The following is a 17,231-nucleotide window of genomic DNA, read 5'->3' on the forward strand; positions in this document are numbered from 1 at the left end:
CCCCCCCACCCCTTCGCTCTTCCCATCCATACCCCCCTCTCACCCCCCCCCCCTTCCTCCCCCCTCCCTTTCCCCCACCTCTCCCCCTCCCTCTCCCCCCCTCCCTCTCCCCCTTTTCCCTTCTCTCCCCCCCCCCTCTCCCCCCCCCCCCTCCTCTCTCCCCCCTCCCTCTTCCCCCCCCCCCCCCCTCTCTCTCCCCCCTCCCTCCTCTTTGCCTCCACAGCCGTCTGTGACAATGAATTCCACAGGTTCACAGACTCCTGTGAGGTACATGCCCTGGGCAGTCTGCTTTAAGTATCATCGAGGCTGGCCACACAAGTGCAGCCTCTGCATGAGTGACCTGTGTGTGACGAGCTCAGGCTGCATGCATGCACAAATACTGCAGAGGTGGTTGCACCATCGGAGCACACTCCACTTGTTTGGATTTCTCCTCACTACAACAAGGTCAAGTCATTGCATTTTATTTCTCATTGAAATTAATTAGCACTGTTCACAAAAGCACAAAACGACTCCAGCTCCAGATGCTGGAAAAATCAAAGGTAGACAAAAATACTGGAGAAACTCAGCGGGCGAGGCAACATCTATGGAGCGAAGGAATAGGTGTCTACCTACTCTTTATCTTATAACTTTGAGGGATGAAGCACATTTAAAAGCCGAGCTGATATGAAACAGCTAACGCAGTGTGCACACAAGGCATAATTCTGATATGTTGGCATAGACAAGGTAGACAGTCAGAGCTTTTTTCTCAAGGGTGGAAATGTCAAAGACTGGAAGGCATAGTTTTACTGTTAGCGGGACAAAGTTCAAAAGAGATGTTTGGGACAGGTTCTTTTTACAGGGAGAGTGGTGGGTGGGTGGTTGCCAGGGATGCTCGAGGAGGCAGGTATTATAGTTAAGAGCCTTTCACGTAGCTACATGGATCACGTGCAGGGCGTTCCTGTGCTGTTCTGTTCAATGTTCCTCGTGGTCACTTGAAACCACGGAATGATTGAAACTTCTGGCACAGAGGCAGGCCATTCGACCCATATACATGATGTCTGAATAAATAACTATCCACTCCAGAAGGCTCATAGGACAAGGCAATGTTAGCAAACTGCCAAGTTTCTGGTGCAAATTGGAGGAACAGCACCTCATATTTCTCACAATGATCTATTCCACATTTTCAAAGATCTCCATTCCCTTTTTTTTCTGTTTTGACACCTTACACTTCCTTATCTATGTATCTCCCTCTTCCTTGACATCAATCTGAAGAAGGGTCTTGACCCAAAACATCACTCACTTCTTCTCTCCAGAGATGTTGTCTGTCCTGTTGAGTTACTCCAGCATTTTGTGTGTCTATCTTCGATTTAAACCAGCATCTGCAGTTCCTTCCACACATACGAGTTTCTGGAATGGTTTTTGCAGAAGACCAGCAGAGTCTTTTCTCCACTTTGGGAGTTTTCAAGAGAGAGTTAGATTTAGCCCTCATTTCTAATGAAATCAAGGGATATGGGGAGAAACAGGAACGAGGTACTGATTTTGGATGATCAGCCATGATCATATTGAATGGCGGTGCTAGCTCGAAGGGCCGAATGGCCTACTCCTGCACCTATTTTCTATGTCTCTATGTACACTTTGTTGAACTAGTCATGCACCAGAGGCCATCAATAAGGGAGGGATTCCTTTGCCCCACCATTGCAGGGCCGCTGAATCATTGCCCTGCTTTATCATCAGCTGGATGAAATAAATCTGTGGAGCTGTACAAGCCCACGGTGAGTAAACCCAGATGCTGTGTAAGTGTGACACTGGAGGCTAAAGAAGTGCTTGGGGATTTACGATCAAGACTGCTGGATGGATATGTATGTCTGAGCATGTGGACTGCCCTCAATTCTAATTTTGTAGTGTGGCCTTATGTTGTACTGAGAACTAGTAGGTGAACCTTACTTATTACAGTTCATAGTCACTGTAGGCCACTTTTATTATCAATTGGTAAATGTACTGAAATTCTGCAATTTCTCAAAAAGAAAGATGTTTTTAACTGGGAGATTTGAGCAAACCTTTTTGTAAATTGACAAGATGTGTGTATTCCTACACTTGGCTTCGCAAACTAAACAAAATGTGGTTGTAGTCACAAAAAGCTGTAGTAACTCGGCGGGACAGGCAGCATCTCTGGAAAGAATGGGTGATGTTTTGGGTCGAGACCTTTCTTCAGACTTCGTCAGTCTGAAGAACGGTTTCGACCCGAAACGTCACCCATGCCATCTCTCCAGAGATGCTGCCTGTCCTGCTCAGTTACTACAGCTTTTTGTGTCTATCTCGGTTTAAACCAGCATCTGCAGCTCCTTCCCACACAAAGTGATTGTCCTCGTGGATGGTGCGATGTCTAGGTAGTGTGTAAAACAAAGTACTACATGCCACACGTGAAGATAGTAAGCCAATTCTAATAATAAACCAATTCGGAAAATAAAGGTGATTCCACATTAACTGACCGGGATCATCTAGGAATCTGGTTCTGGGAGTTGTTCCTGGCTCGGACAGACGCAAATGAAAATGTTTTAATGGGATGTTCCCCCTTTGGAAAATCCTTACAGATCCCAGGACCACGTCTACTCTACACTGTACTCATTCACTGCACTTCTGTGCTGTTTATTCTGTCATCTAAAGGGATTGAAATAGAAAAGTTCCAGCGTTGGTCCCCCAACGCAACCCGTTCCCCCAATGCAATATTCCACCACTCACCCATAGCACTCCCTCCCCCTCCTCTTCATTTGTGGGAGGGCAGCAAGGGAGGGAAGTGGGCTGTGTGGCAAGGGGAGGGGTTGTGGGGGGAGAGGGGAGGAGGGGTGTGTGTGTACGGGGAGGTGTGGGGGGAGAGATGTTAGGGCGGGGGGTTGTGGGGGAGGGGGGGTTGTGGGGGGAGGAGGGGTGTGGGCGGCGGTTGTGTGGGTGTGTGGGGGAGGGGGGTTTGTGGGGGCGGGGGAGGTTGTGGGTGGCGAGGTGTGTGGGTGTGTGTGTGTGTGTGTGTGGGCTGGGTGGGGTGATTGTGGACCGGAGGGTGTGTGTGAGGGGAGGGGGGGTGTGTGTGGGCAATGGGGGGGGGGGGGGGTGTGGGCAGGGGGGGGGGTGTGTGGGGGGGGTGTGAGTGTGGGTGGCGGGGTGTGAAGGGGAGGGTGTGTGTGGGGGTATGTGTGTGGGGGTTTGTGTGTGTGGGCAGGGGGGCTGTGTGTGTGTGGGGGGGCTGTGTGTGTGTGGGCGGGGGCTGTGTGTGTGTGGGCAGGGGGGGGGTGTGTGGCGGGGGGGGCTGTGTGTGTGTGTGGGCAGGGGGGGGTGTGTGTGTGGGCGGGGGCTGTGTGTGTGTGTGGGCAGGGGGGCTGTGTGTGTGTGGGGGCGGGGGCTGTGTGTGTGTGGGCAGGGGGGGGGTGTGTGGGCGGGGGCTGTGTGTGTGTGGGCAGGGGGGGCTGTGTGTGTGTGGGCGGGGGCTGTGTGTGTGTGGGGCGGGGCTGTGTGTGTGTGGGCAGGGGGGGGTGTGTGTGGGCGGGGCTGTGTGTGTGTGGGCAGGGGGGGGTGTGTGTGGGCGGGGCTGTGTGTGTGTGGGCAGGGGGGGGTGTGTGTGTGGGCAGGGGGGGGTGTGTGGGCGGGGGCTGTGTGTGTGTGGGGGGGGGGCTGTGTGTGTGTGGGCGGGGGGGCTGTGTGTGTGTGTGGGCGGGGGCTGTGTGTGTGTGGGCGGGGGCTGTGTGTGTGTGGGCGGGGGCTGTGTGTGTGTGGGCCATCCTCAACTCCACTAAAGAAGTGATGGCGCAGGAAGAGGTGAACCGTCCGGGGGAGTGACAGGGGAAGAGACTAATCTGCGCGGTGCTGGAAGGCAGGAGAAGACATTGATATGTGCACACACAGTTTTAAAGATTTTTAAACCTCGCTAACTTTTACGACATTCAACCGATCAGAACAAAACTTGGTGCACTCGCAGCACAGGAGAACGGTGAACGAACTGGCAAAAAGTCGTAGCGCTATCGCAAACCGTTTGAAATAGAATGACCGCTAAACCGGAAGATAACAAGATCAGAGGTTTAGTTACGTATAAATGTGTGAAGTGCTAACACAGTGCAATTCTTTATCTTACAAACAATCCAATAGATTGTTGCCGTAGACCCGATCCTCGATTAGCAAATGGTTTACTGAGCCCGCGTGAAAGAGGCGCCATGTTTTGGTGCCATTTTACTGCGTTTGGCGGTATTTTCAGTCCACGCTGCAGTTCTTATGAGTGGTGCGTGTTGCAGGCAAGCCCCAGGCTGTTACAGGCCTCCAGCCATCTCCTTCCTTTCACATTCCTTTCCCATCTCACCTCACCTCCCTGACTGAACATATTTCCAAGCACCTGGTTGTCAATGATCAAAGGTGAGATGGGGAAGTGAACACATTGTCAGTGTTCAGAGTTAAGAACCAAGCTGTCACTAAATGCCTTTGAAGCAGGTCCAGGTTGGGAGAGACAAGACAAAAGGTGCAGGAGTAGGCCGTTCGGCCCTTTGCGTTGGAGGAGGTTATGACTGGAGGGAGGTGATGGAGTGGTGTTGCCGTGGTAGGTGCCTGCATCCTTCCATCAGGAAATAGGTTTGTTGGCCTGGATGGACTGTCTTTATTACTTAAAATCTCCATTGTTCATCTGCCAGCAGACAATATTAAGCTGAGGACGAGGAATATTTTCTAGAGCCAACTTTTTAAAATGTTAAAGATTTAATAGGAATCTGAGAGGTAACTTTTTCACACAAAGAGTTGTGGGTGCATGGAACAAGCTGCTAGAGGTGGTAGTTGAGACAGGGACAGGTACATGGATAGGATACGTTTAGAGGGATATGGACCAAACGCAGACAGGACTAGTGTAGATGGGACATGTTGGCCGGTGTGGGCAAATTGGGCCGAAGTGACAAGTTTCCACGCTGTATCACTCTATGACTCAATCTTTTTCTGTCAGAAACCGGTTTAGTTGCTAACTCTGTTTTTCACCGCTTCTTTACAGCTGCAGTCAACACATCAAGGTTTGGAGACCTGAGCACCTACCACACCATATTCTTGCTCACCATCCTTGGAGCCATGGCTCTCCTGGTCCTGGTGCTCCTGTGCTTGCTTCTCTATTACTGCAGGTAAACCCACCATTCATTGAATTGATTAATTTTCTTTGCAAGTGTTGTAATGTTTCTGTTCTTTGTCTGTTCACCCCCACCCCCCACACTCCCCCAAATCCCACCCCACATTACCTGTCTCTCAGCATCACTGGGTCCCTATAATACAGCAGAGTGAGACATGTTGGGGTAAGGACAATTTAACCCTTTGGACTAAGGTTTAAGGTGAAGGGGAACGATTTAATAGGAATCTGAGGGGTGACTTTTTCAAACAAAGGTTGGATTAGCTGCCAAAGGAGGTAGTTGAGGGACTATCGCAACATTTAAGAGACAGTTAAACAGGTACATAGATAGGACAGGTTCAAAGGGATATGGGCCAAATGCAGGCAGGTGGGACGAGTGTAGATGGGACATGTTGGTCGTTGTGGGCCGGTTGGGTAGAAGGGCCTGTTTCCACACTGTATGACTATGATTTCTGGACCTCCATGAGTTTTTGCTGTTATGGGCATCACTGACAAGGCCTGCATTTATTGACCATTGCCTTGGTGGAAAGCTGACCCCTTGGACATCTCACAGTGCTGTTGGAGAAAATGCCAGGAATTGGACCCTACAGTGACAATGGGCAGGATGGTATATGGATTGAAGGAATCCAGGTCTGTTAAATCTTTATCTTTCCCAGCAGTAGTATTGAGGTGGGCAGCCAGGTTGGAGGAGGTGGGGGGGTGGGGTTTAGAGTGAGGTGGGTGGTGAGTTGGTGGCACGGTCGGGTGGTGGGTGTTTGGGGTTGGTTTCTGCTACTGGGGCCTGTGTGTAGGTGGGTGTAGAGGTACGCAAACATTATGAAGGAGGGAACTGGTGCATTGATGGTCCATGTGGCAGGATGCCTAAGGAAGAGTAGATGTATACAAATAGGGCCTTCTCCAAGTAAGATCCCCAGAGCCAGGCCCTGACCAGTTTGGGGAAACTCCCTTTAAGTTGAGCTTCTGTCAAGCAAGCAACACCTTAAAAACTTATTGAAACAAGGAATCCATCTGGTTTATAAGATACAGTGTCTGGACAAACTCAGCAAGTCAGGCAGCATCTCTGGAGAACATGGATAGGTGACATTTTGACAATTTAGGTGGGGGCCATTCTGAATGGTTGGTGTGGCTCAGAGGGCCAATGGCAAGCGGGCATCAGAACAATTGATTGAGTGAAAGATACAGCATGAAAACAGACCCTTCGGCCCACCGATTCCTTACTGACTGCACTGGTTCTGTGTTATCCCACATTCTCATCCAGTCCCTACACACTGCAGGCAATTTACAAAGGCCAATTAACCTACAAGCCTCGCACGTCTTTGGGATGTGGGAGGAAACTGGAGCACCTGAAGGAAAGCCACGTGGTCCCAGGAAGAACGTGCAAACACCACACAGACTGCACCCGAGGTCAGGATCAAACCCGGGTCTCTGGCGCTGTGAGGCAGCAGCTCTACGAGCTGCGCCAATGTCATTGCCTGCACACCTTCCGTAGAACGTTGGCAAATGGTGCAACGATTCATGACGGGGCATCAAATTTATACTCTGGTGCATTGCAGCCCAGAACGTGGATCTTGATGGAGTTTTTTTGTCGAGATGGCAAAGGTGATCATTGAGGGTAGAAGAGTATGTCAATAAAGTCCCTCATGAGAGGCTGGTCCAGGAGATTTGGTTGCATGGGAGCCGCGGTGACTTTGGTGTTTGGATTCAGAAATGCTTACTCATAAATACAGAGGGTGTTGGTGGAAGGGAGTTATTGTGCTGGAGCTCCGTGACAGTGGAATGCGGCAACGATCTGTGCAGGAGACCTCTGCTGTTTGTGATGGGCATAAACGACTTGGACATAAATGTAGATGGTTCCTAAGTTTGCTGACCCACACAAAAATTGGTGGAACTGCAGACTGTGAGGAAGACTGTCAAAGTATACAGCGGGGTGTAGATCAGCTGTAGAAATGGGTGAGTAATGGCGTTTAATTCCAGCAAGTGTGCGGTGTTGCATTTTGGGAGGTTGAATACAGGGGAAAAGTAGACAGTTAAAAGAATGACCCTTAATAGCATTGATGTAGAGGGATCCAAGTCCATAACACATTGAGAGTGGCAAAACAGGTAGAGTGGTGAAGAAGGCACAGGTAGATAGAGTAGTGAAGAAGGCATATGGAATCCTTGGTTTAATTGGTAGGGGCATTGATCACAAGAATTAGGGAGTCGTGATGCAACTTTATAGGTCTTGGGTTGGCTGCATTTGGAGTATTGCGTGCAATCCCCAATACAGGAAGGATGTGAAGTCCTTGGACAAGGTGCGGTAGAGGTTTACCAGAATGATGTCTGGATATGTAGTTTTTATCCAGAAGGCGAGGTTGAACAGACTTGGATTGTCTTCTCTGGAACATCGCAGGTAAAGGGGACACTTGATAATTGTCTGTGAAATTATAAGAGGCATAGATAAGGTAGAGAGTCAGAACCTTTTTCCATTGGGTGATAATGTCATAGACTGGAGGGCATAGCTTTAAGGTGAGAGGGATACATTTTAAAAGACAAGTTGTGAGTGCCTGGAACACTGCCAGGGGTGGTGGTGGAGGCAGATACAATAGTGGCATTTAAGAGTTTTTTTTGTATAGGCACATCGATATGCAGGGATTGGAGGGAATTGGATCAAGGGCAGGCAGAGGAGAATAGTTTAGCTTGGCATCACGTTCACCACAGACATTGTGGGCCGAAGGGCCCGTTCCTGTGCTGTACTGTTCTATGTTCTATGTTCCCAGAGAGCAAGTTCCATTTTTGCACACGCTATAAACTCGACTTCCTGTCATGAAATAAACTCGCACCATTTGGCCACTTTCCACGGTAGATGCGTATCAGTATCCCCTCTCACTTGTATCCACCTATCACTTGCCAGGACTTGACCCACCACCACCTCTTTCCAGCTTTCCTCCACAATCAGTCTGAATTGAAAACCAGAGGACATAGGTTTAAGGTGAATGGGAAAATATATAGAAATCTGAGGGGCAACATTTGCACACAATATGGTGGTTGGTGTTTGAATTGTTTGAGTTTAATTCATTGTCACGTCTACCGAGGTTCAGTGAAAAGCTCTCGTTGCGTGCTAACCAGTCAGTGGAACCGGTTTTACATAAGCTGCATGTACAACTCATTCAGAGAGTTTGACAAAATCAAGCTGCAAGCCCTGTGAATCATGAGAGATGAAAGCACCAGTAGGTGGCGCTCTGAGCTTGGAGCCTCTCAGCCTGCGGCTCACACTGCCTCTGCTTGTCAGTACCCACACTGTTGTTTGATCACACAAATACTTTTATTCAAAAAAATAAAAATAAAAATACAACTTAGCACAATCAAAGACGGCCTATGTTGACTGTTTTACAAACAAACGATCATCAAATTAATATAACGCCAACTTTATCAACAAAATACTTAACCTGGGTGGGAGAACTGAACAACAGGATTCCCTGTTGCCCTGCATATCTCCTTAAAATGTTTCCCCTCTCATCTTATAGCAATGCCCTATCGTGTTGGACATTTCCACCCTGGAAAAAAAGCTCTGACTGTCTACCCTATCTATGCCTCTCACAATGTTACACACTTTGATCAAATCTTCCAACATTCCAGAGGAAATAATCCAAATTTATCCAAAGAAAGGCACCAAAGAATAGGTGACGTCTCGGGTCGAGCCCCTTCTTCAGTCTGAGAGTTGGGGAGAGGGAACAGCGAGATATGCAAAGGTACATAGAAACATAGAAAATAGGTGAAGGAGGAGGCCATTCGGCCCTTCGAGTCAGCACAGCCGTTCATTGTGATCATGGCTGATCGTCCCCAATCAATAACCCGTGCCTGCCATCCCTTGATTCCACTCGCCCCTAGAGCTCTATCTAACTCTTAAATCCATCCAGTGATTTGGCCTCCACTGCCCTCTGTGGCAGGGAATTCCACAAATTCACAACTCTCTGGGTGAAAACATTTTTCTCACCTCAGTCTTAAATTGCCTCCCCTTTCTTCTAATACTGTGACCCCTGGTTCTGGACTCGCCCAACATTGGGAACATTTTTCCTGCATCTGGCTTGTCCAGTCCTTTGATAATTTTATATGTTTCTATAAGATAACCCCTCATCCTTCTAAACTCCAGTGAATACAAGCCTAATCTTTTCAATCATTCCTCATATGACAGTCTCGCTATCCCAGTGATCAATCTCGTGAACCTACGCTGCACTGCCTCAATCACAAGGATGTCCTTCCTCAAGTTAGGAGACCAAAACTGTACACAATAGTCCAGATGTGGTCTCACCAGAGCCTGCAGAAGAATAGAACAAATGAATGAAAGATATGTAAAAGGACAGATCAAAGACAGCAACGAAGATCAAGGAAAGGTGGAGCCCACAATGGTCTATTGTTGGCTGTGGGGATCCAGGCCATTGTCACTGACTTGTCTGCTGCGAAGGTCTGGATGTACTTGCTATGATTTTTCTGCATTTATCTAGATTGGATAAACCTAAGTTGAGCTGAAGAAGGGTCCTGATCTGAAATATCACCTATTCATTTTCTCCAAAGGTGCTGACCCAATGAGTTACTCCCACATTTTTAATTTATTTTTGGATAAACTTGGATGGTTTTCTCTGGAATGTTGGAGTTTGAAGGGAGACTTGATGGAAGTACATGACACTGTGGGAGGCAGAGATAGGGTAGACTGTCAGAACTGTTTTTCCCAGGGTGGAAATGTCCAAGACTAGAAGGCATAATATGAGGTGGAAAGTTTAATGGCAATGTGCGTGACAAGTTTTATACACAGAGAGAGGTGGGGGCCTGGAAAGCATTGCCAGGGGTGTTGGTGGATATTTGTGTTTTAGAGGCTTTTAGATAGTTGCATAGAACTGCAGGGAATAGAGGGACCATGTACAGGCTGATGAGATCAGTTTACTTGGCATCAAACAACATCTGCAGTTCCTTGTGCCAGCATTGTGCAATTGTGGGCCAAAGGGCCTGTTATGTACTGTACTGTGCAATGCTCTACACAGGGAATAAATGGCAGGCAATGTGCCCATTATTTCCCGGTTGAGTGACAAGGATGTGTAATCTCCTTTCCATTGACTCCATTTATACCTCACGCTGCCTCGGCACGGCCAGCAGCATAATCAAGGACCAGTCTCACCCTGGCCACTCCCTCTTCTCCCCTCTCCCATCAGGCTAAAGGTACAGAAGTGTGAAAACGCACACCTCCAGATTCAGCATCAGTTTCTTCCCAGCTGTTATCAGGCAACTGAACCATCCTACCACAACCAGAGAAGGATGAGGGGGATTCTTATAGGAACATATAAAATTATAAAAGGACTGGACAAGCTGGATGCAGGAATAATGTTCCCAATGTTGGGCGAGTCCAGAACCAGGGGCCACAGTCTTAGACTAAAGGGGAGGCCATTTAAGACTGAGGTCAGAAAAAAACGTTTTCACCCAGAGAGTTGTGAATTTGTGGAATTCCCTGCCACAGAGGGCAGTGGTGGCCGAGTCACTGGATGCATTTAAGAGAGAGTTGGATAGAGCTCTAGGGGCTAGTGGAATCAAGGGATATGGGGAGAAGGCAGGCACGGGTTATTGATTGGGGACGATCAGTCCAAGGGGAGGTATGAGATTCATATTGCAAGCAGTGAGTTGCGGTTGCATCTTTAGCAGTGATGTATGAGTTCACCATTGTTTTAATTCAGTTAGTTTAGAGATGGAATGTACAGAGATACAGTTCCTTCGGCCCACTGAGTCCACGCCGACCATCGATCACCCGTTCACACAAGTTCTATGCAATCCCACTTTCTCATCCACTCCCTACACACTAGGAGCAATTTACAGAGGCCAATTGACCTACAAACCCGTACGCTTTTGGGATGTGGGAGGAAACCGGAGCACCCGGAGGAAGCCCACTTGGTCACAGGGAGAACATGAAACTCAACACAGACAGAGCCCGAGGTCAGAATCGAACCCGGGTCTCTGGTGCTGTGAGGCAGCAGCACTGCCTGCTGTGTCACTGTGTTGTTCTTCCAGTATATCAGAGTTTCCTCTAGGGCGTTTCATGGAATCATTAGCACTACAGTAGGAGTGTGTAAAGACTACAGGAGCGAGAGACCACCAGATTGTGCACCCATCCATATTTCCATTGGTCAAAGGAGGCCATTTAGCTCATTGTGTGCATGCCAGATCTCAGAGCAATCCCATTCCTCCACTTACATCCCTCTCACACATGCCCACTTGCATTCCCCTCATCCTCCCACCGGCCACCTACTCAAGGGGAAAGTAACAGAGGCCATTCCCCTACCAACCCACCCACCCTTGGGATGAGGGAAGATACCAGAGCTCCGCGGGAAATGTGGTTACAGGCAGAACAGGCAAACTCCACACAGGCAGCTCCGGACATCTGGATAGAACCTGAATGTACATTATGAGATGAATACTGGATTTATGTGAATGATTCATGCTGTGTTTCAGAGACCTCACTGCGGCAGTGGCCTAGGTTCGATCCTGACCTCGGGTGCTGTCTGTATGGAGTTTGCACGTTCTCCCTATGACTGCATGGATTTCCTCCGGGTGCTCTGGTTTCTGCCCGCATTCCCAAGACGTACAGTTTTATAGATTAATAGACCTGTAAATTGCACCTAGTGTGTAGGGAGAGAATGAGAATAGACAATAGACAATAGGTGCAGGAGTAGGCCATTTGGCCCTTCGAGCCAGCACCGCCATTCAATGTGATCATGGCTGATCATCCCCAATCAGTACCCCGTTCCTGCCTCCTCCCCATATCCCCTGACTCCGCTATTTTTAAGAGCCCTATCTAGCTCTCTCTTGAAAGCATCCAGAGAACCTGCCTCCACCGTGAGAAAGTGAGATAACATAGAACTAGTGTGAATGGGTGATCGATGGTTGGCATCGACTCAGTAGGTCCGTTTCCACATTGTATCTCTAAACTATATTAAATAAACCGATGGTGTAATCATATGCCGCTGGTAAAGATATAACAGGACCTCATTGCTTGCAAAATGATTCTAGAGACAGCACGGTGGTGCAGCGGTAGAGTTGCTGCCTTACAGTGCCTGATACCCAAGTTCAATCCTGACCCCAAGGGTGCTGTCTGTACGGAGTTAGTACGTTCTTCCTGTGGCTGCGTGGGTTTTCACCGGGTGCTCCGGTTTCCTCCAACACTCCGAAGACGTGCAGGTTTGTAGGTTAATTTGCTTCGGTAACATTGTAAATTTTCTGTTGTGTGTGTGTGTGTGTGTGTGTGTGTGTGTGTGTGTGTGTGTGTGTGTGTGTGTGTGTGTGTGTGTGTGTGTGTGTGTGTGTGTGTGTGTGTGTGTGTGTGTGTGTGTGTGTGTGTGTGTGTGTGTGTGTGTGTGTGTGTGTGTGTGTGTGTGTGTGTGTGTGTGTGTGTGTGTGTGTGTGTGTGTGTGTGTTAGTGTTAATGTGCGGGAATCGCTGGTCCCCGTGGACTCGGTGGGCAGCAGGGCCTGTTTTAGTGCTGTATCTCTAAACTAAACTAAACTAGTTAATTGTCACTGTCGTAAGGTTGCAACAATCCAACTCCAACACAAACGAGTTTAAAAACAGTGATAAATGATCTACATTCCCCAACCACGCTGGATCTGTGGGGAAGGTGATACCTGTACAAGCTGAGCTGGTTGCACCTGAACTGGAACAGGTTCAACATTGCTGTGGGGGTTTGTTAGCGCTGTTGGAGAGAGGTTAATTAACTCGTCTGGGGAATGAGGCACAGGGTAGAACGATAATAGTGGGTGAGGAATAGACAAAGAAGCTGGAAAACTAATGTCAATCCTAGCGGAAGAGCCTGCTTAGACTTGACTAAACGCACTGGAGGGAGGCAGAGTTGGAGTGTCACTGTTATACAATGCATCTGCCAGGTTGGGTGGTGGAACTGAAGCCAATGACTAGCAAATGGGAATGTGAAGTTGTTGCTGTCACAGAGATAGCCATAGAGTCAGAGAGTGACACCAGGGACATGCGGGTCAGGGGAAGCAGAGCCTCACCTGTCATACTCCCAATGAAAATAGCTGTTAAGAAAAGTAAAGAAAAATAATAATAAAATAAAATAATTATAAAGATTTTTCCACTGATCTGTGTTATAAATGTCATTTCTAAATTAATCTAATCATTTTTTATAGTAAAAATCTAAAAATTTTCACAGCTCCGCTGGAAATACAGGGAGAGATGAGAGGTGAGGCAGCGACGAGCTGAGCCTCCCCTCTGATTGTGCAACCCCATAGAAACTGGATGGAGCACGGGCAATAAGCGTGTGCCTGTTACTATCTATGTGTGTAATGTGTGTAAACCCCTTCATTTACATGTCCTTAACTTCCATAGTCCAGGTAACGTATTTCACATATAAAGATATTAAATTTGTGCTCGCTGTATATTGTAAATAGCTGCGATCCCAGCACCGAGCCTTGCGGCACCCCACTAGTCACTGCCTGCCATTCTGAAAGGGACCCGTTAATCCCTACTCTTTGTTTCCTGTCTGCCGACCACTTCTCTATCCATGTCAGCACTCTACCCCAATACCAAGTGCCCTAACTTTGCCCACTAATCTCCTATGTGGGACCTTATCAAATGTATGTATCTTAAGGGAAAAAGTAGCGTCCATTGGGATGCGATCTTAAACAAGTATTTCTATGGAATCCTTCACACAGATGCAGTTAATTTATGTGTTTAAGAAGGAACTGCAGATGCTGGAGAATCGAAGGTTACACAAAAATGCTGGAGAAACTCAGCGGGTGCAGCAGCATCTATGGAGCGAAGGAAATAGGAGCGAAGCCTTCAGTCTGAAGAAGGGTTTCGGCCCGAAACGTTGCCTATTTCCTTCGCTCCATAGATGCTGCTGCACCCGCTGAGTTTCTCCAGCTTTTTTGTGTAACCTACAGTTAATTTATCCCTGCTGTAATGTTGCTACACTCCTGACACAAACTACTTTGAAGTAGTCTAAAGAAGGGTCTCGACCCGAAATGTCACCCATTCCTTCGCTCCATATATGATGCCGGTCCTGCTGAGTTTCTCCAGCATTTTTATCTACCTACGATTGTGCCAGCATCTGCAGTTCCTTCTTAAACTTTATAACAATTATTATTGGTCCTATTGCACATTTTCCAGCCATTTCTGGTGAAATCGGTGCAGCCTATTGACCGATTAATAAAGTTTGAACTCATTTAGTAATACTTTATAATATAACACTTCTACAGCCAAGTATTGAGCTTGAAAAGATCAGCAACATGTTTGGAAGTTGTACCTGGATCACTGGGGCAGTTTTTGGCAAAAACCAGTGCAGACTCTTGACTGAGTATAAAGTTCTAACTCATTTAGAAATGTCTTTATAACGTAAAGGGCCTGTCCCACTTACGCGACCTTTACAGGCGACTGCCGGCACCCGTGATAGGTCGCCGAAATTTTCAACATGTTGAAAATTCAGCGGCGACCAGAAAGACGCTGGGACTCTTTGGAGACCACTCACGACCAAGGGGGTGAGAGGTCTCCTACGGTTGTGCGAGGTCTCCAAACAGTCGTAGCGTCTTTCCGGTCGCCGTTGAAGTTTCAACATGTTGAAAATTTTGGCGACCTATCACGGGTGCCGGAGGTCGCCTGTATAGGTCGTGTATGTGGGACCGGCCCTTAACACTTCTAAAGCCAAGTATTGAATTTGAATTGACCTGCAATATAAGTGAAAGTTGTCACCTGGATCACGTAGTTTCCATGTGGACTTGTGGTGACTTGACGCACCTAGTAATTTCACTAACAGTGTTTTTTAATTCAACAGGCGAAGATGTCTAAAACCACGGCAACATCACCGAAAATTGCAGATTGCTTCCACGTCGGACAACTCCAAGAAGGACCAGGCCACCTCCATGTCTCACATCAACTTGATCAGTACCAGCCACCTGGAGTCGGTGTCCTCCAACGGGGACATGGACATTCACACACCCATCCTGAAGTCCGCCTTTAGTACCTCTCGAGAGTTTGAGAGCTCTAGGGAAGAGTTCTTCAAACAGATTCCGTATAGGGATTCAGGTCCAAAGATGAGGCACATCAGCAAAGCATCCACTGACACTCTGGCCCACAGAGGGAATTCCAAGGAAGACTACCACAGGACGGTGGAGAGCTATCCGCTGAAGGTTGCAAGGTCCATGGATGCTTCAGGAGAGCTGGAACCGCCTCTGATGGATGACTACAGACGCAGCTATAATTCGATGGTCTCACAGCAACCAACAGACGAAAAGGGTAGAGAGATTCAGGGCCGGCGCGTTTTGGCTGAAAGTAAACTGTGTGCAAATGATCCACCCTCACCCCCCCCACTGCCACCACCTTTCGAATCTCTTGGTGGCCACAAAATGGATAATAAGACTTCGGAATACATGATGTCCCAATCTGTTGACCATCTGGCCAGGCCTACAACCCTGTCCCAGCACGGTCAACTAATCTTCTGTGGATCAATCGATCACATGAAAGACAACATGTACAGGAATGTAATGCCTACTTTGGTCATTCCCGCCCATTACGTGGGATTAACTTCCGATTATCCTTGCATGGACTCGTCAGCAAGCGGCCCAATGGAACAGATGGAGATGAAAGGGATGCAGATGGGAGTCCCATTGTCCCATCAGCCTGGAGCCCAGCAGTATCAACACCAAGGCCAACAGGCGACCCCTCAGTCAGACGATGGAGAAGACAAACCCTGGGGCCCCCATTCCTCTTCCATGAGCGGCCCAATGGCGGTATTGCTGAACGAGTCAGCGATGGCACAGATGAATGGGGAGCTGCAGGCATTGACCGAGAAGAAGTTCTTGGAGCTGGGGGTGAAGCCTCAGCACCCCAGGGCCTGGTTTGTGTCGTTGGATGGCAGATCCAACGCTCACGTTCGGCACTCCTACATCGACCTGCAGACCGGGGAGAGGATCGGCAGCAACGACGCCAGTCTGGATTCTGGTGTGGACGTGAACGAGACCAAGGCTGGGAGGAAGCCCAAGGAGGAGCGGGAGAGGCACGGTCCCGGAAACATGGCCTACAGCAAACTGGTCTACGTGGAGGACAATGAGCAGAGCAGCAGTGAAAGCAGAACGGCGGTCTGCTCGCCAGAGGACAACTCGCTGACTCCTCTGCTGGAGGAGAGCTCCGAGCACAGGCAGACCCTCCATCGAGAGCACAGCAGAGGCAACAGCATGAGGAGCAGCATGAGCGAGACCCGCAGGGATTCCACCACCAGCCCAGAGGAGGAGATGCAGGATCAGTCTGAAGGGGGCGACGACCAAGGGGAGAACAAAAAGAGTCCTTGGCAGAAGAGGGAGGAGCGGCCACTGATGGTGTTTAACCTGAAGTGAACGGGCCTACTTGACTTTTCCAACACCTTGAATTAAATCTTCACAAGTTTTTTGAAAGCGCATCAGCATCCCGTGAGAAAACCTGAGCACAAACAACGGAAGTCGATGAAGTCTAGAGTAACAAAACCCAACATGCCTCTTGTATTAGGACCCTTGGACCCAGGGAGCAGCAAAATCATTCTCCCAGAACTTGTGCAACATTATATCGCTAAGCTGAAACAATGGTTGAAAAGGAGGGAAGGATCTCAGTGACGCAACTGCATGTCTTCTGTAAGGGCGGATTGGACAAGCATTCATGTTGTCTTTAGAACTTATAACTGAGTTTTTGTAAAAAAAAAAAAGTCATTGTGGTACCAACCCACACAATAAACTCACTGAATTTTGTTTTTCCTGAGGAAGATGAAAAGACTATATAAAGGTTCAGTCCTTTTTGTTATTTTAATTGGAACAACCCTACCAAATGAAGCATTTTCATGCTTGAGGATCAGTAATTTTACATGTCATGGCTTTTTTGAATCGAGGCTTTTTTGGAAGGTAGATTTTCTTTTCCTTTTTGTGTACCGTGCTTTCCTTAACTTGACCCCAAACCATCTCCAGTAGCAGACCACTTAGATCTGGTCCAGGACTCTCCAAGTGCCTTCTTTATGTCTAAGTTGTGCAAAAAAAACCGGAGGGAAAGCAACTCTTATTGACTGTACCGATGTGAAGTGGAGAGTGGTGATCAGGAGCCTGAAGTTAGGAAGTCAAAGATT

At 48.2% G+C, this 17,231-nt stretch overlaps 1 protein-coding gene across 1 annotated transcript in view; it reads left to right on the forward strand.

Annotated features, from left to right (window-relative positions):
* The window catches only part of fam171a2a (family with sequence similarity 171 member A2a), a 281,015-nt gene extending 264,147 nt beyond the window's left edge, over window positions 1-16,868 (forward strand). Inside the window, exons 7-8 of the mRNA XM_055657354.1 lie at window positions 4,994-5,117; window positions 14,922-16,868. Of these exons, the coding sequence (XP_055513329.1) occupies window positions 4,994-5,117; window positions 14,922-16,479 (1,682 nt within the window). The 3' untranslated portion in view covers window positions 16,480-16,868. The remainder of the gene's footprint in view (window positions 1-4,993; window positions 5,118-14,921) is intronic.
* The last annotated feature ends 363 nt before the right edge of the window (window positions 16,869-17,231 follow it).

The sequence above is a fragment of the Leucoraja erinacea genome, chromosome 27 (assembly GCF_028641065.1).
Source record: "Leucoraja erinacea ecotype New England chromosome 27, Leri_hhj_1, whole genome shotgun sequence".
Taxonomy (NCBI): domain Eukaryota; kingdom Metazoa; phylum Chordata; class Chondrichthyes; order Rajiformes; family Rajidae; genus Leucoraja; species Leucoraja erinaceus.